The sequence below is a fragment of the Lipotes vexillifer genome, unplaced genomic scaffold (genome assembly GCF_000442215.2).
Source record: "Lipotes vexillifer unplaced genomic scaffold, Lipotes_vexillifer_v1.1 scaffold1456, whole genome shotgun sequence".
In the NCBI taxonomy this organism is placed as follows: domain Eukaryota; kingdom Metazoa; phylum Chordata; class Mammalia; order Artiodactyla; family Lipotidae; genus Lipotes; species Lipotes vexillifer.
The window spans coordinates 475331-500934 of NW_006789256.1; the positions used below are offsets into that span (position 1 = coordinate 475331).

Consider the following 25604-nt stretch of genomic DNA (forward strand, 5'->3'; position numbering starts at 1 on the left):
ATTCATCCGTGTTGCTGCATGCATAGATAGTCTGTTCCTTTTTATTTCGGAATAGTATTTAATTGCATAGATACTTTCCATGCTTATGGATTGCTTATTAATTTACCAGTTGAAGAATATTTGGGTTGTTTCAAGTTTGGGGCAATTTTGAATAAAGCTGCTATAAACATTCATTTACAGGTTTTTGTGAGCACATATTTTGTTTTATTTCTCTGGGGTAACTAGGAGTGGGACTGCTGGGCCATATAGTAAGTATATATTTAATTTTATGAGAGACTTACACACTGTTTTCCAAAGTGGCTGTTCCATTGTGCATTTCCCACTAGTAGTGTAAGTAAGAGAGTTACAATCGCTCTGTATGCTCATTGGCACTTGGTAGTATCAGTTTTCTTTTTTATGAAATTTTAGTAGGTATGATGAAGTCTCTTCTTGTGGTTTGAATTTGTATTTCCTAATGAGGTAGAGCATCTTTTCATACACTTACTTGCCATCTATGTGTCTTCTTCGGTGAAGTATCTATTCAAATCTTTTGCACATTTATTACCTTTTATTCTGTAATGTATCCAAAGCACATAAAACACTTCCTGGCCTATACATATCAGGAACTAAAAAATAAACACTGACAACAGAGCAAAATAAAAGGTATAATGAATATAATACTCTCTTCCTCAACCAAAAAAGGTAGAGAAAGAACACTATCCAGCTTGGAAAACATGTGGAAAGTTCATGATTTTTAAATTTTTAAAACAAATAAAATCAGCTTTCATTTGCAAATCTTTTAGTATCAGATCTCTTAGTTCTTCTCTACAGAAAGTAGAAAGACTCTAGTGTATATTACTGAACCAGTGAATTTAAAATTATAAAACAACATGGAATGCTAACAATGGAGTGTTAACAGAGAGTGCTGTTTGATTATGCTTATAAAGTTATTTATTGAGGCAAGGGAGAAAATTTTCTAAAGCAGTCTCATTTTAATAATGTTCACTTGGTCTGTTGTACCAAATAGATTTTAGACATGTAGTACTGATTAGAATAAAACAAACTGAATAAAAGCAAAGCAAAATAGTATTTAACATGGAAAATGTATTTGCAAAAAGTTATATATGTGGTCTTGCATATATGGAAATCTTTTTAAGTGTTATTATTTTATTGATAAAATTTGAAGATATTGAATAAACAAGTCTTGGTTAATAAAATGTCTTCTCAGCAAGAAATTTGAGGACAGAAGAATGATGCAGAAAATTTAATAAGGAAGAGATGATTCAGTTTTGATATTTTTGTGACCACAAAGAATGTGGACTTGTGACAGAATTTGGAGGTATTTTTGCAGTGGACATTTGGACATTTGGATCCGTGTGAGCTGCGGATAAAGAGGAAAACTTTTTCCACTGGCACAGTGATGACTAGTGTAAATCCACACTGCCTTCTCTACCTCTGACTCCCTCCATTCTGACGCCAGAACACTTAGGGTGGGCGGGGATAGCAGGGGGGCCAACATCCAGGAATTGCAAATCAAGACAGCTCAAGGGGTCTTGAAGAGACGCTAATAATGCTGCCGACCAACCGATCTTTACTATGGGTATGTAAGTTATGTGCATCCTACACTTCAGTTTGCATCAAAATTCAATGTAACAATCACAAATGATTATTACATTGCATATCATATTCTACAATGTAACATCTTAATAACACTGAGATTAATTTTTTAATTAAATGATTTTCCCAAGTATAATGATGCCTCAGAGCAGGAGTAAGAAACTTTCAAGTGGATATGTTATTTCAAGGGTTCTTCTTTAATTGGTGAATTTGGGACAATTAGATAGGCAATTTAATTATTCCACAGAGACATATTCTAATTTTAAATGTGAAACCATATATATTTTAAGCACAACCTAATTAGACTTTCTGCATTTCCTAAAATTAATCTCCCACCGAGAAGGTGTTATGTTTCAAAGATTACAAAAATATATTTAAAAATGTAGGATGAGCATAAAATTAAAACATTAATTTTAAAGTCTAGTGTTAAACTCTGTCTTGTCTAATAACAAGACAGTTATGATTAGCAAGTCTTCAGATATGTTCTTAAGTAGGATCTGGTTATATAATTTTAAAGTCACAATTAAACATGTTGGCTCTGGAGAAGACCCCAGGTGGTTTGCAATGTTAAACAGCAGATTAAAGTCGACACAACTAATTTCTTTACTTTAATCTTATTAGTGGTACAACAGCTGTCAACTGTAACCAATTGTGTTCAGCCTTCGGAGGCATAAACAAAATGCCTCAATATGTCAAATGGAGATGAGTATTTATCAATCACTATGGCTAATTAGCTTCCAAAACAATGTTTTTACTTTTATTGTCTTGGGGAAAGTTATTCACTTCTAGTAAACCTTGATCTAAAAATAGACATTTAGAATTATATTACAATAATCCTGCCTAGAAATAAGGAATTGCTTATTAACAATGGATTGTATCCTAAATTTCACCCACACTGGCAAATACCATTTTATTAACACTTAATGAGGGGCTATAATGTAGCAGATACATGGGGTGGCACATGGTTTCCACCTCTATAGTACCCACATCTGTTACTGATGGGAAATAAGTCTTATGATAAATTTACTCCATATTTGCCACCTGATTTAAATCATGAGAAGGGTGTTTAAGGTAACACAGAAACGTTGCACTGCTTTTTTAGACTTCATTGCTAGATCTTCTCTGAACATTTTGTCTCATACATACAGATAGTTACAAGTGGTTTTGGTTCATCTTTCCCAATTTCTGTTAGATCATTCCTGTTGTCCCTCTTTGGCTCCTAACCTGTTAGGAGGGAAAAATCATTCCACAAGCATTTTCTGTACCCACACCAATAAGCCACTACAATAATTAGTTTAAAAACCTTAAATCAATCAACCAAACAATACCACCTCCACCAAAAGTAAAAAACTAAACAAATAAACTAAATAACAGCAACAAAAAACCCCCAAGCTACTCACAAGAATGATGACGGTAATTTTTTACAAGATATCAAAGAAATATTCAATTTTTATTAAATTTTTAAAAGTTAAATATTCACATATCAGAAACAAAAGTATAGCCATCATTACCCTGTAAATACCAGCTTTGTAAGAGATCCACTGAGGACCCTTATAGACTCAAACAAATTAAATCGCACTTTCTGCATACACCTTCAATAATTCAATTTGTTTTTGTTGTGTGGTGTAGAGTAACTTACTGATTAGTCTTATCTTTCCAGTTGTGATGTAAGCTCTCTGAAGATAAAAATGTCACATATCTCAGAAGAAATTTAACAAATACCTGAAGACTGATAATATCTCTCTTTGGTGATACCATGTAGGCAATAAGGTAGAGAAGGAAGAGTACCAGAATAGAATGCGCAGTCCTAGCTGGCAGTGTGATAACTGATGGTAAATCATTCAGTCTTCTTAAGCTTTAGTTTCTTCATTTATATAATGTGATAAATTGGTGAAGACAAGCCAAAAACTCTGTTAAATAAATGTAATATATTTACAAAACAGTTTTATTACTCTTGTATTTCTGACAATGCCAAGTGTTTTGCAGGGATTCAAAACAGCTTCTTTGCAAAGGTTCTCTCTCTCACTCATCCTTTTACCCACAATACTAAACAAAGTACTACGTACATGGCAATAAAAGAATATATTAAATGACTGAATTCCTCTTTGGTTAAAATAGCATAAGCAATACGGGCTTAAATTAAGGTAGTGGCAGCACTAATAAAAAGATGAGTGAATGAAATAGATATAAACTTTTCTTGCCAAAATGTGAAATAAATAAGGAATAAATACCTTTTACTTTTCCCTGAATTAGTCATTTTGTCCAATTCCATCAGACTTAATTATTTTTGATATTGTACTGACAGTGTTCTAATATCTTTTCCTCTTATTAGAACATTTGTGTCCTAAGAATATCAAAATGTGTACAGCTTCCCAAGCACATCCTATTATTTCAGGCCTCCATGATCTTGCACATGCTGTGCTCTCTGCCTAGTAGGATTTGTTAATTTGGCAAACTCTGAATCTATATTTTAAAACCCAATTTAGATGGCATATCCTACAGGAAAGATTCTGTGTCCTCCTATGGCAGTTAATTACTCCATCCTTCATGTTATCTCTGTACTTGGTGCATACTTCTATAGTTATTCTTAGCACATCACACTAAATTACCTCTTCCCCTGTTTAGCTCACCTCTTAATGAATGAGCCCGCTGAGGGTATGGACAATGTTTTATTTCCACAAGTCTACTGCTCAGCACACAACTCTCAATCAGAATTGTACAAACCTCCTAGGTATGTGTGTAAAGGTATAATAACATATTTGGTTGTCACAATGACTGAGGGCAGAGGTATTTAATGGGCTATTACACACCTTGCAGTGTGCAGGGCAATCCCGCATTCTGACCCAGTGCCACTGGTATCCCATGCTAGAGTGTGACAATTCACAAAGCCCTTTCCTACATATTAGCATTTCACCTCCACAACAACCCTGTGAGATAGAAATCTTTCCCCCATTTCCCAGATGAAAAATACTACAGCACAATAAGGTCTTAAGAGGCAGGTCTCACATTAAATACTGGCAAAGCTGGTATTTGAACTCTAATGCTCTGACTCTAAATCCCAGCTGAGTTTAATCCATTAGTGCATTATATTCCCTTTTCTCTAATTCTAAATACAGATATTCCTGGCTTCAGTTCTAGAACTAATCAAGTGGGAAAGTGAATATGTTTATAGAAGTAGATTTTAGCCTAAAATACATTATGTGTTAGACTCTGTACATATTTGTAAAATGTGATATTATAATCTTCATCCTATTTAGGTGTTTCTCAAGAATCTAAGTCCCAGACAGTAACAAAAGAAAAGAGGTTACAAAGTTAGCAAATTGCTACATAGTTCATAATTCTGAAAGTGCTACAGAGTATTTCAGTAAGATTGCTGTGTTACACTGTCTAGAACACCAAAGGACTTCATCACAAACTCTACATCAATTGTTTAGTGCACTGACACTTTCCGCACAGAAATACACTGTTGATTTTAGAAGGAAATTAATAAGAAAATAGGATTCACTTAATAGAAATTAGCTTTACAACCATCTTTGCTGGAATGCACAAATTTGAAAAACTGAGAGAGATTTGTATTTACATTAACTCAAATGTCAATGCTGAGAACTACTTATATGAATTTTTATTTTCAGTAAGGCAATAACCTGAACTCTGAATCAATAGCTAGGCTTGATGAAAATGATTCCCTGGAGAAGGCATTAGTGTAAAGGAAATAGCAAGCAAGTTAGAGCCTCAAATAAGTTGTGAGTAACGTCCCAGGAGTTATTTACCAGTGACAGTCCAAGTTAAAGATTTTCTTAAGTAGACACGTAACCAAAAATGTTCAACCAACAAAATATTACCTGAGAACTTTCTACATGGAAAGAAAATGCCTTAATGTAGACTGGGCTAAGAAAAAAGCTTCAAAACTGCAAATTTTATCAGAAAACATGAATCCAGCATCTACCAGTGCAATTTTGGTAAAACAACAACCCCATCTAGAATAAAGTTTTGCATTTCTTATTGGGAAAGAGAGAGAGAGAGGAATAGGATGATGCAATGCTCTGAAACTTGCATCAGGTACTTGACTATGTCATGCTTTGGGATAGATGTTTAATAATATGGAGATATTGTGTGGTTTCCCTGAGAAGAACAAAATTGCAAGTCCAAAAAAAGCTTGATCTGAAATAAGTCAATGTTTTTCTTCCTTCTTTTAAGTACTATAAAAATGACTTAACAAAAAAATCATTTGTCTTTTACCAATGCTATATCTTTCTCCTAGCAGTTGAAACTGCACCGTTAAATCTTAAAATAAAGGCATATTATTCAGTTCTTAAAAATATAATAAAGCTTTACCTTGTAGTATAGGATTAACATTCTGAGCTGCATCATGCTGTCAGGACTTGAGTGGGGGGTTGGGGGGTGGTGACTGCTCTTGCAATCTCCTCACATTCAAAACATTTAACCTCAGCTTCAAAACAGGCAACTGGTTCTAATTTCAGAAGATAACTGGTACACTGATTAAGTTCATCATGAACAAACATTTTTTATTAAAAAGTTGGACTATGGTCCATTATGATCAAGTCTGAGAAAATAGAGTCTAAGAAAATATACTTCTAGTTTTTGTAAAAATAAGACAGTGTTACTGGGATTCAAACTAAGTTCTAATTATAAAGTTAATAATGATGTAATCAATCTGGGACCCAAGGGCCAACCAAGAAAGTTAACACTTGAGGGCTATAAAGAACATGAGTAGTACTGTTACTTGTTCTTGCAGAACTTATGTATTGTTATTAAAGAACAATACACAATACATTTTCTAATCTGTGATCCTGAAAATAAGCTCTGCACTCTAGAGTATGTTACTTGAAGTGTGCTTACCTTAGCATCCAGGGACAGAATGTTTAATGTATATAATTTTCTATACAGATTCTCCAAACTGGGGTTAGGAGAAAAAAGGAAAGTTCTGCCAGTCCCAGCTTGCAGAAACATTTAATGTTCATAAAGAACTATACCCTAGAGAACTTGTAAAATGTGCTTTCTCTATTTCTACTTTAAAACGTGGGCATTCATTCATTCTTTCTTGGTATGAAAGAATTTAGAAAAACAATTCTATGAGGTTGCAAGGAAGGTTCTATACCATAGTCCCATATTTTCAACCCAATCTAGAGTTTTAAAAAATCTTTAATATTTGTATTTAAAAGTATCAGGCTCTAGGTTGGAAGGGACAGAAATTTACTCAAAATATGTCAAGTAAAAAGAGGCATTTACTGTAAGGCTGTTGGGAACTGTCACGCGAATCCAGGAGAAAATGAACTACCAGACTTCAGGAGGGCAGGAACAATGCCAGCTCTGAGGACTGGGCCTACTCTCATTTCCAGCCCCCTTTTCTCTTATGAAGCAGTTTTGGTCTCCTCCTTTCCCCCCCAACTGGCCTTCATTAGTCCTGCTAAACTTGGAGTGAACATAGCCCTGTAATGACCATCCCAGAAGTTATTCTACATGATTTTTCAAATTCAAACACACACACACACAAAATGGGTTGGAGTTTTATAATTTTCCAACTGCAAATTCCTGAGAGAGAAACTTGACTGGACCAGTTTAATTTGGGGGGCTGTGTTTTAAGTCTGATATTGCTGGCTGGTCTATAGATTGGCTGCTTTTGAGTCAAATGTCCATTCTTGGTTTAACCAGCTACGGCCATTGGGGGAAACACCCTATGGCATAAAATATAGCTGCTTAGAAGAGGCACAGCTGCAAGGCCTAGAACATGTAGTATTCATAACACCCAGAAAAAGGGAACAACAAATAGGAATGGAGTTGAGGCGAATATGAAGTGAATATGACGAGCCAAGAAGAAATAAAGGGTAGTAGGGAAGGAAGCTCATGGTGAAAATGGGTTAACGGAGTCTGGATTGTGTTACAAACTGAAGAGAAAGGCAAAGATTTAACAGTAGATGAGCTCCAAAGAGAACAGACACGTGAGTCAAGAGACCAGAATAAGAAGCAAGCTATAGGCCAGGCACATGAGGCCAGGCATCTGAGGAAACTAAGTTTGCAGACATTAGATACGTAACAAAACGTTCCTTTTATGAAGAGCTTACATATACCACCAGGCTGGCTACTCCACAAAGGTAACACAGCAGGCAAGTACTAATGATATTTAGAGTCTAACCCACCTCATTTCCCTGTAAGTTCCCTAAGGACAAGGTCTATTTCAAATGGTTCCTAGATGTGGCAATCCCATTCCCATGTCCATATGTACATACAACTGATCCCAAGAAAGGAATCCCTAGAGAACAGTTTCCCTGGGTATCAGGATCAGAAGCCCTACGTCACGTACCTGCTTCTGGTATACAACGGGATATCCCTTTTCCACTATGAAATGAACTGCATCAGTCGCTACCCTGTGAGTATCACTAGACCAAGAAAAAGGAACAGACACCTTTAGGGATGAAACCTCAATAATCATGGAAGAGTAATTCCGAACACTCTGCCATTTGGAAAGAAGAAACACTCTTTGAAAAAAGAGTATCATGGCTCTCTTTCAGGTTGCAGTCATGCCCCAAATATTGTTGCTCCTGACCCTCATTCTGGCAGCGGTCACGTACATGGCTTCCGGTGACTGTGAGGAGTGAACAAGGGAAGCCACGCAAAGCATCTGACACAGGGACTGGCACTGAGGATGCTCTCAATAAATGTTAAGTTCTGCCTCCCCACCAACTTCAAAGGATCAAGCAAATGTAATATTGCCAAGTAGATAAATTGCATAAGTTTATGTTATTTTACTTTGGAGAATAAATTTGTGATCTTCCTAGTAAGCAAGGCTCTACCTCACATCATCCTAAACTTATTTATTTTTACTGTGTTCAGTGACTATTGTTCTACCTGAGACTGATTTACTAGATAGATAAATGTATATACTCTAAAGAAGCAAAAAAGCAACTTAATTTGTTTGATGTGAATAGAGAGGTATACTTTATAAAGGCCACAGCAGCAGGAAGAATTTATTTTTCATCATAGATTAAAATGGGGGTAATCTTATATAAACCCGTGTACTCTAAAACTGTGATAAGGACAGCAACCAAGAATATAGTTGTAGCATTCCCTTTGACCTTTTGAGGAAAGAAGTTACAGATATAAGATATACAAATTCACAGAAGTTTAAAGATGGAATAAAAACATATTGCCTTAAGTCTAGCTAACAGAGTGGTCAAAATCAGTAGGGCCTTATGTGGCTAAGATTGAGATGTGATCATATTTTAAGTCCACAGAGTCAAGTATTTGAAGCAGTGTGCTCTTTTACTGCTTTACTTCCGTGTCTCAGAAAATGAATTCATTCATGTATTCAAATGATATTTATTAAGATATCATATGATTTATAAGTAATGTATTTACTATGGTCTCTGATCCCAAGGAATTACAGTATCTCTGAGGAGAAGATAACACAACAAATGGAGTACTTGGCAACATTAATAAAGTGCTAAATTGGACTATTCTCTAAACTGTTTGATATTTCTTCAATGATTTAGATGAAGATACATATCTTTTACAGATCAACTTCAGGAGTGGCACAAAGTTAAAGAAAAAGAAACTAATTAGAGGCCAAATCAGGATCCAAAAAGGATCTTGACAGGCTGGGCCAAAATTAACCAGGATGAAGTTTGGACTTAGGGTGAGAAAAACAAATGACCAAGTAAAATTAATAGATCATATATTCTTAGAACCCAAAGTGACACAGACTTAGGGATTTAAAGTTCAATAATTAAGTAGGGTAAGTGGAGTCAAAACAATAACAACTACCAAAAAATCCCCATTGATATTAACTAAGTGCTTTCTTTGTGCAGAGCACTTAATAAATACACACACTTTTAGCAGTCAACAAGCCCTACCCTACATGGTAGGGTTACCATTTAACTGAGGCTCTATTATAACAAGTAATTTAGCCCATGATCCCATAGCTACCAAGTGGAAAGCAGAGATTTAAGCTCAGATCTGACTGCAGAGCCTGTCTGTTCTCCATTATACCATGTGGTCTGCACTGCTCCATGTTGATAAGACTACTTACATATAAAAAAATTGTGTCCAGAGGGACAATGGAGGAAGAGAAGCAAGGCTGATGGAGAAGAAAGAGGGGCTGGTTAGTTCTGCTACAGAACAACCTAGAGCAGCTTAGAGAATAAAATAGTTAAGTAGAATAGCTTAACTATTTGGCCCCTTTTTTGTCCATGAGTACCTGTCAAGAACTAGAAATACCAGATAAGTAAAAGGCAACCTGGGAAAGACAGCCCAGTATCATTTTTGGTGTTCCAAAAGGTTTGCTGGCTTCTTTATGAAATATGAACATTTACTGCTGCCTGAAAAGGGCTTGGAGATGTGGAATGCCAGCAAGTGTCAACTCTCACTTCTGTTATCATGGCCACTATGTAAATATACTATAAAAACACAACACAAAGTTTAGGTCACAGCAGATCCATCTTCTTATTTACATAACATGGGGCATTCCTTTAGCCCAAAGAAAATGACAAACTATCATTTATTTTCAAATATTAAAAGCTATGTTAAGAGGCAAACTAGTATATACAGAATGTATAAATAACAAGGTCCTAATAGCACAGGGAACTATATTCAATATCCTGTGATAAACCATAATGAAAAATAATATAAAAAAAGAATGTACATATGTATAACTGAATCACCTTGCTGTACAGCAGAAATTAACACAACACTGTAAATAAACTATACTTTGATTTAAAAAAAAGCTATGTAAAACAACTGTTATTAGCCTAAACCAAAGAAAAGGTTAGAATATGTCATTCATTGTTTTGTACTTGTTTTCTCCAAGTAAAATTAGGAGGCAGAATAACATGAATCATTCCAAAAGTAGATACAACATAAAATGAAAATTGCCTTGTTAAAAAAGAGGGGATATATGTATACGTATAACTGATTCACTTTGCTGTACAGTAGAAGCTAACACAACATTGTAAAGCAACTATACTCCAATAAAAATTCAAAAAAAAAAGAAAGAAAATTGCTTTGTTTCATGGTGATCTTTCCTGGCACTGAAAAGAATTTTACTGGAGCACGTTTGTTAAAAAGGTTGATTTTAGAATACCATATCCCGACCAAGTCCTTTCAGTAATAACTGATATATATATATTAATTGAAGTATAGTTGATTTACAATATTATGTTAGTTGTAGGTGTACAGCACAATGGTTCAGTCTTATCTATATATCTATAAATCTATAGCTCTATCTATCTATATCTTCTTTTTCAGATTCTTTTCCTTTATAGGTTATTATGAAATATTGAGCATAGTCCCTTGTGCTATACATTAGGCCCCTATTGGTTATCCATTTTATACATAGTAGTGTGTATATGTTAATCCCAACCTCCTAATTTATACCTCCTCTACCCCTTTCCCCTTTGGGAACCATAAGTTTGTTTCCTATGTCTGTGGGCCTATTTCTGTTTTGTAAATAAGTTCATTTCTATCTTTTTTTTTTTGATTCCACATATAAGTGATATCATATGATAACTGTCTTTGCCTGGCTTATTTCACTTAGTAGGATAATTTCTAGGTCCATCCATGTTGTTGCGAATGGCATTATTTCATTCTTTTTCGTGGCTGAGTAATATTCCATTGTACATGACAAACCCACAGTTAATATCATACTCAATGGTGAAAAGCTGAAAGCATTTCCTCTAAGATCAGGAATAAGACAAGGATGTCCACTCTGACCACTTTTATTCAACATAGTTTTGGAAGTCCTAGCCACAGCAATCAGAGAAGAAAAAGAAATAAAAGGAATCCATGTTGGAACAGAAGAAGTCAAACTGTCAGTGTTTGCAGATGACATGATACTATACATAGAAAATCCTAAAGACACTACCAGAAAACTACTAGAGCTCATCAATGAATTTGGTAAAGTTGCAGGACACAAAATTAATAACAGAAATCTGTTGCATTTCTATACACTAACAGTGAAAGATCAAAGAGAAGAATTACGAAAACAATTCCATTTACCATCACATCAAAAAGAATAAAATACCTAGGAATAAATCTACCAAAGGAGGCAAAAGACCTGTACTCTGAAAACTATAAGACACTGATGAAAGAAACTGAAGACAACACAAACAGGTGGAAAGATATACCGTGTTCTTGGATTGGATGAATCAATATTGTTAAAATGACTATACTACTCAATGCAGTCTACAGATTCAATGCAATCCCTATCAATCTACCAACGGCATTTTTCACAGAATTAGAACAAAAAATTTTAAAATTTGTATGGAAACACGAAAGACTCTGAATAGCCAAAGCAATCTTGAGAAAGAAAAACGGAGCTGGAGGAATCAGGCTCCTTGACTTCGGACAATAATACAAAGTTACAGTAATCAGAATAGTATGGTACTGGCACAGAAACAGACATGTAGATCAATGGAACAGGATAGAAAGCCCAGAAATAAACCAATGCACCTATGGTCAATTAACCTACAACAAAGGAGGCAAGAATAGCCAATGGAGAAAAGACAGTCTCTTCAATAAGCGGTACTGGGAAAACTGAACAGCTACATGTAAAATAATGAAATTAGAACATCCTCTAACACCATACACAAAAATAAACTCAAAAGGGGTTAAAGACCTAAATGTAAGACTGGATAACTATAAAACTCCTAGAGGAAAACATAGGCAGAACATTCTTTGACATAAATTGCAGCAATGTCTTTTTGGAGCCATCTCTGAGAATAATGGAAATAAAAACAAAAATAAACAAATGGGACCTAACCAATGATAATTTGAAAAGGATTCAAGCAAGTTTATGGGCTTTCTCTGTTTCTAAAAAAAAGAAAAACAACCCAGTGAAGATTCAGAAAGGTTTCAAAAATTTAAATTTTCATAAGTGGGTATAATTCTCAATTTCACACTAAAAAAATCTGCTGGAAGCAAAATATTCACTCAGAGGGAGTTACCTAGCAATAATTATAGGACAACTGCTGAGGTACCATGTGTAGTAAAAAGGAAGACGGGAAAAGTGGTGATGAAAGAGGATCAGGGAGTTCGTTTTTCCACTCACAGAGCTCTGGGGCTGCAGGGGCAGTGAAACATTAGGCTTGCAGTCATAGGTGATCCACATGATAAATGTTACTAGACAGTGGCTGCAACTTCTCAAATCTTTTCCTGTTTATTGCTGAGAAAAATGAACTACTGTAGGATAGTAAAAAAAAAAAAAGAAAGAAAAACAAAATACAGTCTCTCTAGGTAAGAGCCATGAAAGGCCACAGGAAGCAGAAAACAAAATGTGCTAAGGTGGCAGAAGTTTCATGATGATGAGGGCTGGGAGCTCAACAGGGATAGAAGGGGAGGATCTGGGCAAGTTGAGAGCAAAGGAAGTCCCAAGGCCAGAGAGCAGTTAGAAGGAATATGAAAAAGCCACTGACTCAGGCCCACCAGTGTGCTTCGAGTCTACATTTAAATCTAATGTAGTAGTGGCATTTTTCTTGCCTGTCTCCAAGTAAGCAGCATAACCCTAATTCATTAGCCCGGAGAAGTGAGGCTAGTTTAGAAAGTAGAGTCATGATCTTGAGCTGTGCTAAGGACGGACAGGAGAATCTTAGAGTCAATGCTAGATGCCCAGAGCCCTGAGTGCTGGCCTCACTCAGTAAGCAGTACCTGGCTGAAAACACAAACCTATTGGCCTAAGATGAGATGAAGAAACAAACTCTCAATCCTGGCACTGTGGCCAGCTGAGAAGCATTGATCTGGACTTTCAGGATTCTATGGCTCCTTTCCAAAGCAGGTGTGCTAATTCTTACTTAGGTCTTTTTGGGAACTATGGAAACCTCTTCTGTTTCCTAAACAAGAGGCACAAATAAGCACCAGAACATGCCCTCTGCCACAATGACAAAGGTAGCTTTGGGGAAATAGGCATTTCATCTAGGTTACCATTAAGGGAGCTCAGGGTCATGCGTGTTGCAACCTACCAGAAAACAAACAAAACAACAACAATGAAACCAAAAAAGAAGCAAAACAAAAACTACAGGTGCAGTTAAGATGAACCAATATGAATTATTAACAGTTATGAAAAGCACTGTCCCAAAGAATCAAACGTCATTTCCTTTCTTACCTCAAACATTTTACTGTATTTCATTCTTTCCTTCCTCTCTCTCTCTCTGCCAATTAATATACATTGAGGGCTGACAACATGCCAAGCAACACACTGTCAGTAAAGTCTACTTTGATAAGGAGTAGCAACTCTTCTGGGTTAGAACATCTATATGTGTGCTATAACTGCCCCATGTACAGTTTTCTGCTCCAAAGAAAGATATCCTGACTTTAAAGGACACCTTTATACCTTCTTTCATTAATCTCTACTTTGTCAGTAGAGCAAAACAACCCAAACTAACTCAGTATCAAAGTCTGTACTTAGAAATCTCTCATGTCAAATAGATAACAGTGTCTTGAACCAGGCAAGATTACTACTTTAAAAACTGTCACCTAATATTTATATAACACTTTAAGGTTTACAAAGAACTCTCACATACATTATTACTTCAACTGATCCCCACACTGTGAGGTGAATATGATTACCCCTGTTTGACCAAATGAGAAAACAGATGCAACAAGATTAAGGCACTTGTCCCAATTCTCCCAACTAGTAACCAGCAGAAGTAAAACTGGAATTCAGGTTTGTTTGACTCCAAAGCTGGTGCTATTTCTATTTTACCAAATGTCTCTCAGGAAGAAAGATAACATACTCTTGGAATTTTTTTTTTCTGTTGTATCCAGCGCACAAATGAAGCACTCACTTTTGTAGAGCTAATTAAATATTTAAAAGTTTCTCCGTGATATAACTGAACTTTTATCAAAACTTCTCATTTAAACCCTGTAAATAAGAGTCTCCACAATCCAAAAATTGTGCATGTTACAACTCAGGAATACAATACTTCTGAAATAATGCTTTCTGCTACTACATCCTAGATGGCCAGGGACCAAAGGGTGATGTAAAAGAACAAGAAAGTAGATCTTGGGTCTAAAGGATGCACATGATCCTTACGACAGAGCAATTTGCAGTTAAAAGACCAAACTGCAATCCACTTCCCAACTATTTGGCTGGGACTCCAGACTATGGCAGTCTTGGCCTCAGACTGCTCTTCCTGCACGTTAGGGACTTCTTCAAATTTCACATCTCAGGCCTTTGTCAATGCACTTACCTCCTTTTTTGTATGCAATCCAAAAAGTTAGCTGCTATTACTACTCATTTCTGTTCAAATTTTGTAAGCAGTTAGAACTTCTCACAAGTTCCTCAGTTCTTCTTGATTTAGGATTAGAAAAGGTTACAGACCAAGGAAATTTCCTTCATAAGGCTTTTTAAGCTCAATTTGAGTTTTGTAAATGAAGTCGAGCACCTCTGTTTTTCTCCCTAATGGGGAGTGTAAGCTTTTGCTATTCAAGCCTGAATAAACATACAATTTTCCTGTGGTCCCCCATATGGAAACCATAGGGCAGAAATGACTCACAAGTGAAACGTGAAAGACAGATTAAAAAACTATACTTACTTAGGAGGAATTCGTGAAATTGTGTTCACATTTGTGACTGGGACCACTACTTGAAGAATGTGTTCAAGGGCTGTTAATCCACCAGCAACTTGAAATGCAATCTGATCTGCCACATTCTAAACAGAAATACAAAAAGAAATTAGCCCCATTTCCCAGGCATAAAATTATAACCAAATGAAATATTTAGTTGTAGTGTGAAATATTCTGTTGGTTCAATTATTCTACAAACACTTATTGAATGCTTACTCAGTGCTAGGAACTATAGGCCAAAAGTGGTGAACAAAAAATCATAGTTGCTGTCCCCCATGAAGCTTAAAATTTAGTGGATGAGACCAACATTAATCAAATAAATACAAATAAAACAATTTCAATTATAATAAGTACTCTGAAGAAAAAGGAAAGGTGCTCTATGAGAACAGTGGGGGAATCAACTGTATATTGGGGAAAGGGTCAGCACAGGCTTTTCTGAGAAAGTTGAGGTTTTGAGACAGGCAAAAGAAAAGGGAAAGGGATGAAGCACTCCAAGTATAGGAAAAAATCATTTCATACAGAAGTTTTTAGCAACACTTTTAAAAACTGGATTATTTTGTAATGTTAATTACCACTTAACAAGACAAACTGACTTCCACAAAGATTTCCTTTGCTAGAACTTTTTTCTTCAGTAATACAAGATAATCTAATAACTAACCAGTTAGATGTACCTTTTTTAAAAAAGGGGAGACCTTTAAGATGGTGGAGGAGTAAGATGTGGAGACCACTCTCCTCCCCACAAACACATCAGAAATACATCTACATGTGGAACAACTCCTACAGAACACCTACTGAACGCTGGCAGAAGACCTCAGACCTCCCAAAAGGCAAGAAACTCCCCACGTACTTGGGTAGGGCAAAAGAAAAAAGAAAAAACAGAGACAAAAGAATAGGGACAGGACCTGAACGTCAGGGAGGGAGCTGTGAAGGAGGAAAGGTTTCCACACACTAGGAAGCCCCTTCACTGGCAGAGACGGCGGGAGGCGGAGCGGGGAGCTTCTGAGCCACGGAGGAGATCGCAGCAACAGGGGTGCAGAGGGCAAAGCAGAGAGATTCCCGCACAGAGGATCAGTGCCCACCAGCACTCACCAGCCTGACAGGCTTGTCTGCTCACCCGCCAGAGCAGGTGGGGGCTGGGAGCTGAGGCTCAGGCTTCTTCGGAGGTCGGATCCCAGGGAGAGGACTGGGGTTGGCTGCATGAACACAGCCTGAAGGGGCCTAGTGCGCCACAGCTAGCTGGGAGGGAGTCTGGGAAAAAGTCTAGAACTGCCTAATAGGCAAGAGACCATTGTTTCAGGGTGCACGAGGAGAGGGGATTCAGAGCACCGCCTAACTGAGCTCCAGAGATGGGTGCGAGCCGCGGCTATCAGTGCGGACACCAGAGACAGGCATGAAACGTTAAGGCTGCTGCTGCAGCCACCAAGAAGCCTGTGTGCAAGCACAGGTCACTATCCACACCTCCCCTCCCGGGAGCCTTGCAGCCCGCCAATGCCAGGGTCCCGTGATCCAGGGACAACTTCCCTGGGAGAACACACGGCACACCTCAGGCTGGTGCAACGTCATGCTGGCCTCTGCCGCCACAGGCTCGCCCAGCACTCCATACCCCTCCCTCCCTCCCACTGGCCTGAGTGAGCAGGAGCCCCCTAATCAGCTGCTACTTTAACCCCGTCCTGTCTGAGTGAAGAACAGATGCCCTCCAGCAACCTACACACAGAGGCGGGGCCAAATACAAAGCTGAACCCCAGGAGCTGTGAGAACAAAGGAGAGAAAGGGAAACTTCTCCCAGCAGCCTCAGGAGCAGTGGATTAAATCTCCACAATGAACTTGATGCACCCTGAATCTGTGGAATACCTGAATAGACAACGAATCATCCCAAATTTGAGGAGGTGGACATTGGGAGCAACTGTAGACTTGGAGTTTACTTTCTGCATCTAATTTGTTTCTGGTTTTATGTTTATCTTAGTTTAGTATTTAGAGTTTATTAGCACAGTAGATTTGTTTATTGATTTGGTTGCTCTCTTCCTTTATATATATATATATTTTTTTTTTTTCTGTTTTCTCTTTTTGTGAGTGTGTATGTGTATGCTTTGTGTGATTTTGTCCATATAACTTTGCTTTTACCATTTGTCCTAGGGTTCGGCCTGTCGGTTTCTTCTTTTTTTTTTAGTGTGGTTTTTAGTGCTTGTTATCATCAGTGGACTTGTTTTTGGTTTGGTTGCTTTCCTCTTTGTTTTTTTTTTTTCTTAATTACTTTTTAATTTTTAATAATTTTATTTTACTTTTTATTTTAATAACTTTATTTTCCTCCCTCCCTCCCTCCCTCGGTTTCTCCATTTTCTCCTGAGCTGTGTGACTGACAGGGTCTTGGTTCTCTGGCCGGGTGTCAGGCCTGAGCCTCAGAGGTGGGAGAGCCCAGTTCAGGACATTGTTCCACCAGAGACCTCCTGACACCATGTAACATCAAACAGCGAAAGCTCTCCCAGAGATCTCCATCTCAACGCGAAGACCCAGCTCCACTCAACAACCAGCAAGCTACAATGCTGGCCACCCTATGCCAAACAACTAGCAAAACGGAAACACAACCCCACTCATTAGCAGAGAGGCTGCCTAATATCATAATAAGATCACAGACACCCCAAAACACACCACCAGACACGGCCCTGCCCACCAGAAAGACAAGACCCAGCCTCATTCACCAGAACACAGGCACCAATTCACTCCACCAGGAAGCCTACACGCCCCACTGAACCAACCTTACCCACTGGGGGCAGACACCAAAAACAATGGGAACTATGGACCTGCAGACTGCGAAAAGGAGACCCCAAACACAGTAAGTTAATCAAAAGGAGAAGACAGAGGAATACACAGCAGATGAAGGAGCACGGTAAAAACCCACCAGACCAAACAAATGAAGAGGATATAGGCAGTCTAGCTGAAAAAGAATTCAGAGTAATGATAGTAAAGATGATCCAAAATCTTGGAAATAGAATGGAGAAAATAGAAGAAACGTTTAACAAGGACCTAGAAGAACTAAAGAGCAAACAAACAATGATGAACACCACAATAAATGAAATTAAAAATTCTCTAGAAGGAAGCAACAGCTGAATAACTGAGGCAGAAGAACAGATAAGTGACCTGGAAGATAAAATAGTGGAAATAACTACCCAGAGCAGAATAAGGAAAAAAGAATGAAAAGAATTGAGGACAGTCTCAGAGACCTCTGGGACAACATTAAACACACCAACATTGGAATTACAGGGGTCCCAGAAGAAGAAGAGAAGAAAAAAAGGGACCGAGAAAATACTGAAGAGATTATAGTTGAAAATTTCCATAATATTGGAAAGGAAGTCCAGGAAGCTCAGAGAGGTCCAAACAGGATAAATCCAAGGAAAAACATGCCAAGACACATAGCAATCAAACTATCAAAAATTAAATACAAAGAAAAAATATTAAAAGCAGCAAGGGAAAAGCAACAAACAACATACAAGGGAATCCCCATAAGGTTAACAGCTGATCTTTCAGCAGAGACTCTACAAACCAGAAGGCAGAGGCAGGACATATTTAAAGTGATGAAAGGGAAAGAATTACAACCAAGATTACTCTACCCAGCAAGGATCTCATTCAGATTCGACGGAGAAATTAAAACCTTAACAGACAAGCAAAAGCTAAGAGAATTCAGCACCACCAAACCACCTTTACAACAAATGTTAAAGGAACTTCTCTAGGCAAGAAAAACAAGAGAAGAAAAAGACCTACAATAACAAACCCAAAACAATTAAGAAAATGGGAATAGGAACATACATATTGATAACTACCTTAAATGTAAATGGATTAAATGCTCCAACCAAAAGACACAGACTGGCTAAATGGATACAAAAACAAGACCAGTATATATGCTGTCTACAAGAGACCCACTTCAGACCTAGGGCCACATACAGACTGAAAGTGAGGGGATGGACAAAGGTATTCCATGTAAATGGAAACCAAAAGAAAGCTGGAGTACCAATTCTCATATCAGACAAAACAGACTTTAAAATAAAGACTACTACAAGAGACAAAGAATGACACTACATAATGATCAAGGGATCAATCCAAGAAGAGGATATAACAATTGTAAATATTTATGCACCCAACATAGGAGCACCTCAATACAGAAGGCAAATGTTAACAGCCAGAAAAGGGGAAATCGACAGTAACACAATCATAGTAGGGGACTTTAACACCCCACTTTCACCAATGGACAGATCATGCAAAATGAAAATAAATAAGGAAACAGAAGCTTTAAATGATACATTAAACAAGATGGACTTAATTGATATTTATAGGACATTCCATCCAAAAATAACAGAACCCACTTTCTTCTCAAGTGCTCATGGAACATTCTCCAGGATAGATCATATCTTGCGTCACAAATCAAGCCTAGGTAAATTTAAGAAAACTGAAATCTTATCAAGTATCTTTTCCAACCACAATGCTATGAGACTACATATCAATTACAGGAAAAGATCTGTAAAAAACACAAACACATGGAGGCTAAATAATACACTACTAAAAAACCAAGAGATCACTGAAGAAATCAAAGAGGAAATCAAAAAATACCTAAAAACATATGACAAGGAAAAAACAACGACCCAAAGCCTATGGGATGCAGCAAAAGCAGTTCTAAGAGGGAAGTTTATAGCAATACAATCCTACCTCAAGAAAGAAGAAACATCTCAAATAAACAATCTATCCTGACACCTAAAGAAATTAGAGAAAGAAGAAGAAAAATCCCCAAAGATAGCAGAAGGAAAGAAATCATAAAGATCAGATCAGAAATAAGTTAAAAAGAAATGGAGGAAATAGCAAAGATCAATAAAACTAAAAGCTGGTTCTTTGAGAAGATAAACAAAATTGATAAACTATTAGCCAGACTCAACAAAAAAAAAAAAAAAGGGAGAAGACTCAAATCAACAGGATTAGAAAAGAAAAAGGAGAATTAACAACTGACACTGCAGAAATACAGATCATGAGCAATTACGTGCCAATGAAATGGACAACCTGGAAGATATGGACAAATTCTTAGAAAAGCACAATCTTCCAAGACTGAATTAGGAAGAAATAGAAAATATAAACAGACCAATCACAAGCACTGAATTTGAAACTGTGATTAAAAATCTTCCAACAAACAAAAGCCCAGGACCAGATGGCTTCAGAGGTGACTTCTATCAAACATTTAGAGAAGAGCTAACACCTATCCTCCTCAAACTCAGAGTAGAGAGAGGAGTACTCCCAAACTCATGCTACGAGGCCACCATCACCCTGATACTAAAACCAGACAAAGATGTCACAAAGAAAGAAAACTACAGGCCAATATCACTGATGAACATAGATGCAAAAATCCTCAACAAAATACTAGCAAACAGAACCCAACAGCACATTAAAAGGATAATACACCATGATCAAGTGGGGTTTATCCCAGGAATGCAAGGATTCTTCAATATACGCAAATCAATCAATGTGATAAACCATATTAACAAACTGAAGGAGAAAAACCATATGATCACCTCAACTAATGCGGAAAAAGCTTTCAACAAAATTCAACACTCATTTATGATAAAAACCCTCCAGAGAGTAGGCATAGAGGGAACTTACTTCAATGTAATAAAGGCCATATATGACAAACCCACAGCCAACATCATTCTCAGTGATGAAAAACTGAAACGATTTCCTCTAAGATTAGGAACAAGACAAGGTTGTCCACTCTTACCACTATCATTCAACATAGTTTTGGAAGTTTTAGCCACGGCAATCAGAGAAGAAAAAGAAATAAAAGGAATCCCAACTGGAAGAGAAGAAGTAAAACTGTCACTGTTTGCAGATGACATGATACTATACATAGAGAATCCTAAAGATGCTACCAGAAAACGACTAGAGCTAACCAATAAGTTTGGTAGTAGCAGGATACACAATTAATGCATAGAAATCTTTTGCATTCCTATACACTAATGATGAAAAATCTGAAAGAGAAATTAAGGAAACACTTCCATTTACCAATGCAATAAGAAGAATAAAATACCTAGGAATAAACCTACCTAAGGAGACAAAACACCTGTATGCAGAAAACTATAAGACACTGATGAAAGAAATTAAAGATGATACAAACAGATGGAGAGATATACCATGTTCTTGGACTGGAAGAATCAATATTGTAAAAATGACTGTACTACCCAAAGCAATCTACAGATTCAATGCAATCCCCATCAAACTACCAATGGCATTTTTCACAGAACTAGAACAAAAAATTTCACAATTCGTATGGAAACACAAAAGATCCCAAATAGCCAAAGCAATCTTGAGAAAGAAAATGGAGGTGGAGGAATCAGGTTCCCGGACTTCACACTATACTACAAAGCTACAGTAATCAAGACTGTATGGTACTGGCACAAAACCAAAAATAGATCAATGGAACAGGATAGAGAGCCCAGAGATAAACCCAGGCACATATGGTCACCTTATCTTTGATAAAAGAGGCAAGAATATACAATGGAGAAAAGACAGCCTCTTCAATAAGTGGTGCTGGGAAAACTGGACAGCTACATGTAAAAGAATGAAATTAGAACACTTCCTAAAATGATACACCAAAATAAACTCAAAACGGAGTAAAGACCTAAGTGGAAGGCCAGACACTATCAAACTCTTAGAGAAAAACATAGGCAGAACACTCTATGACATAAATCACAGCAAGATCCTTTTTGACCCACCTCCTAGAGAAATGGAAATAAAAACAAAAAAAAAAACAAATGGGAATTAATGAAACTGAAAAGCTTTTGCACAGCAAAGGAAAACATAAACAAGATGAAAAGACAACCCTGAGAACAGGAGAAAATGTTTCCAAATGAAGCAGCTAACAAAGGATTAATCTCCAAAATTTACAGGCAGTTCATGCAGCTCAATATCAAAAAAACAAACAACCCAATCCAAAAATGGGTAGGAGACCTAAATAGACATTTCTCCAAAGAAGATATACAGATTGCTAACAAACACATGAAAGGATGCTCAACATCCCTAATCATTAGAGAAATGCAAATCAAAACTCCAATGAGGTATCACCTCACACCAGTCAGAACAGCCATCATCAAAAAATCTACAGAAAATAAATGCTAGAGAGAGTGTGGAGAAAAGGGAACCCTCTTGCACTGTTGGTGGGAATGTAAATTGATACAGCCACTATGGAGAACAGTATGGAGGTTCCTCAAAAAACTAAAAATAGAACTACCATGAGACCCAGCAATCCCACTACTGGGCATATACCCTGAGAAAACCATAATTCCAAAAGAGTCATATAGGGCTTCCCTGGTGGTGCAGTGGTTGAGAGTCCGCCTGCCGATGCAGGGGACACGGGTTCGTGCCCCAGTCGGGGAAGATCCCACAGGCCACGAAGCAGCTGGGCCCGTGAGCCATGGCCGCTGAGCCTGCACGTCCGGAGCCTGTGCTCCACAACAGGAGAGGCCACAACAGTGAGAGGCCCGCGTACCACACACAAAAAATAAATAAATAAAAATAAAAATAAAAAAAGAGTCATGTACCACAATGTTCATTGCAGCTCTATTCACAGAAGCCAGGACATGGAAGCAACCTAAGTATCCATCAACAGATGAATGGGTAAAGAAGATGTAGCACATATATACAACGGAACATTATCCAGCCATAAAAAGAAACGAAATTGAGTTATTTGTAGTGAGGGGGATGGACCTAGAGTCTGTCATACAGAGTGAAGTAAGTCAGAAAGAGAAAAACAAATACCGTATGCTAACACGTATATATGGAAACTAAAAAAAAAAAAGGTTCTGAAGAACCTAGGGGCAGGACAGGAATAAAGGCACAGACGTAGGGAATGGACTTGAGGACACGTGGAGGGGGAAGGGTAAGCTGGGACCAAGTGAGAGAGTGGCATGGACATATATACACTACCAAATGTAAAATAGCTAGTGGGAAGCAGCCGCATAGTACCAGGTGATCAGCTCAGTGCTTTGTGACCACCTACGGGGTGGGATAGGGAGGGTGGGAGGGAGACGCAAGAGGGAGGGGATATGGGAATGTATGTATACATAGAGCTGATTCACTTTGTTATACTGCAGAAACTAACACACCACTGTAAAGCAATTATACTCCAAAAAAGATGTAAAAAAAAAAAAAAGTCTATGATAATGATAATAGCTAAAAATAAATACATAAAAATAAAAAAAGCCACTTCACCTATTTTAGGGAGAATATTAAGTAACCATTTTAGAACTCAACCTATGATTTTTCTATACAACTTCTGATTTGTATACCATTCTTGTGGGAAGGATATATACGCTCTTTGCATTCCTCTGGCATGGGAAGGGCAAGAGTTTTTAAGCATACACAGAATCACTGCATCAAATATGTGAAATACAGGATAGCAACCTGCTATAGGCTGAATTGTGTCCCCACCCTCCACTGAATTCTTATGTTGAAGTCCCAACCCCTAGTACCTCAGAATGTAACTGTATTTGAGGATAAGAAATTTAAAGAGGTGATTAAGTGAAAATGAGGCTGTTAGGGTGAGGCCTTAATCCAATATGACTGTTGTCCTTATAAGAGAACAAGAGAAACCAGGAATGCACATGCACAGAGAAAAAGGCCGTACACAGCAAGAAGGTGTCCAATTACAAACCAAGGAGAGACGTCCCCTAACACTTTCACCCTGGACTTCAGCCTCCAGAACTCTGAGAAAAGAAACTTGTGCTATTTAAGCCACCCCGTCTGTGGTACTTTGTTATGGCAGCCCTAGCAAACTAATATTCAACCCCTCTATTACAATACCCCTTTATATTTCTTTTAATAGTATTCTACAGTTCATTAAGCCTTGAAATGTCTTTGGAATACTGAGGGGCTTTTTTACTGGGGGGTTATTTGGGGGAGAGATATGAGGTATTCACAGGCTCTGTCAAACATGTTCTCCTGATTCTTCTGATGTTCAAAGCACAGTGCTCTGCCTGCTTGATGTGGACTATCAATTATTGGCTCCAGTACATGTCTGGAGTTTGGTAGTATAATATCTTAGTCATTCATTTACTCATTCTTTGTGCACAATAAAATACAGTCTGAGACTATAAGAAGTTCATCATGAATCCTAGACAAGACCTCACACTTTTAAGATTAAAAATTAACAATTTATGTTGTTATTAATGAAAAAATGTTTCCTTGCAATAAAACTAACAATCAGAAAATTGAAAACTAGGTGCTCAGTAATTTATTTAAAACCATAATGCTGTTACCATTCTTTCTTCTTATGCTAGGATGTCAATATAATTAGAAAATAGTAACAACTTTGTATTAGTACATAGCATACACAGATAAAACTGCACTAATCATAACTATATAGCTGGATGAGCTATGGCAAATTGAAAACACATTGTAATAACTCTAAAATTAAAAAATAAAGCTCTATAACATGCCATAATACCCCGTTGCCCATCCTACTCATTATCTCTCCATCTTTCCCCGATGTAAAGGCTTTCCTGATTTCTAAAATCACAGAATCCTTTTGTTTTCTTCTCAATTCTATAAAAATAGAATCACACTTTATATATTCTATAATATCTAATTTTTCTTGCTTGTTTTTTCCCCTAAATTCATCCATATTGTTGCCTGTAGCAGTATTTAATTCATCTTCCTTGCTGTATAGTATTCCTTTGTCTGATTACATACCTCAACTTATTTAAATGTTTCACCGCTGATTGACACTTGGGTTGTTTCCACTTCGAAACTCTGGACAATGCTGCTTTCAACATTTTTGTATATGTATTTGGGCCCATGTGACATGCAGTTGAGTATATGCTTAAAAGCAGAACTGCTGGGTCACAGAGTGTGCATAGGTTGTGTTATTAGTTATAGCCAAACAGCTTTCTAAAATATTCAGAACAATTTTTGTACACATTGCAGTGCCATGATGATTTCAGTTACTCTACAATGACACCAAAACTTGCCTTTATCAAGTTTTTTTTTTTAAACTTTAGTGATTCTAATGGGTGTACACTCGCCTTTTTTTGGCTGTGCTGAGTCTTCGTTGCTGTATGTGGGTTTCTCTAGTTGCAGCAGGGATGCAGTGAGGCTTCCATGGTGGTGCGGTGGTTAAGAATCCGCCTGCCAATGCAGGGGACATGGGTTCAAGGCCCTGGGATTACTCTTCGTTGTGATGCACAGGCTTCTCACTGTGGTGCCTTCTCTTGTGGCAGAGCACGGGCTCTAGGCATGTGGGCTTCAGTATTTGTAGCACACGGGCTCAGTAGTTGTGGCCCACGGGCCCTAGAGTGCACGGGCTTCAGTAGTTGCAGAGTGTGGGCTCAGCAGTTGCAGCGTGTGGGCTCCAGGGCATGTGGGCTTCAGTAGTTGTGGCACACGGGCTCAGTAGTTGCAGCTCGCAGG

General features: G+C 37.6%; 1 protein-coding gene across 1 annotated transcript in view; it reads right to left on the reverse strand.

Moving 5' to 3' along the window:
* Positions 1-25604, reverse strand: part of SCAPER (S-phase cyclin A associated protein in the ER) — a 240365-nt gene that overhangs the window by 142391 nt on the left and 72370 nt on the right. The window contains exon 4 of the mRNA XM_007462447.1: positions 15141-15256. Within this exon, the coding sequence (XP_007462509.1) occupies positions 15141-15256 (116 nt within the window). The remainder of the gene's footprint in view (positions 1-15140; positions 15257-25604) is intronic.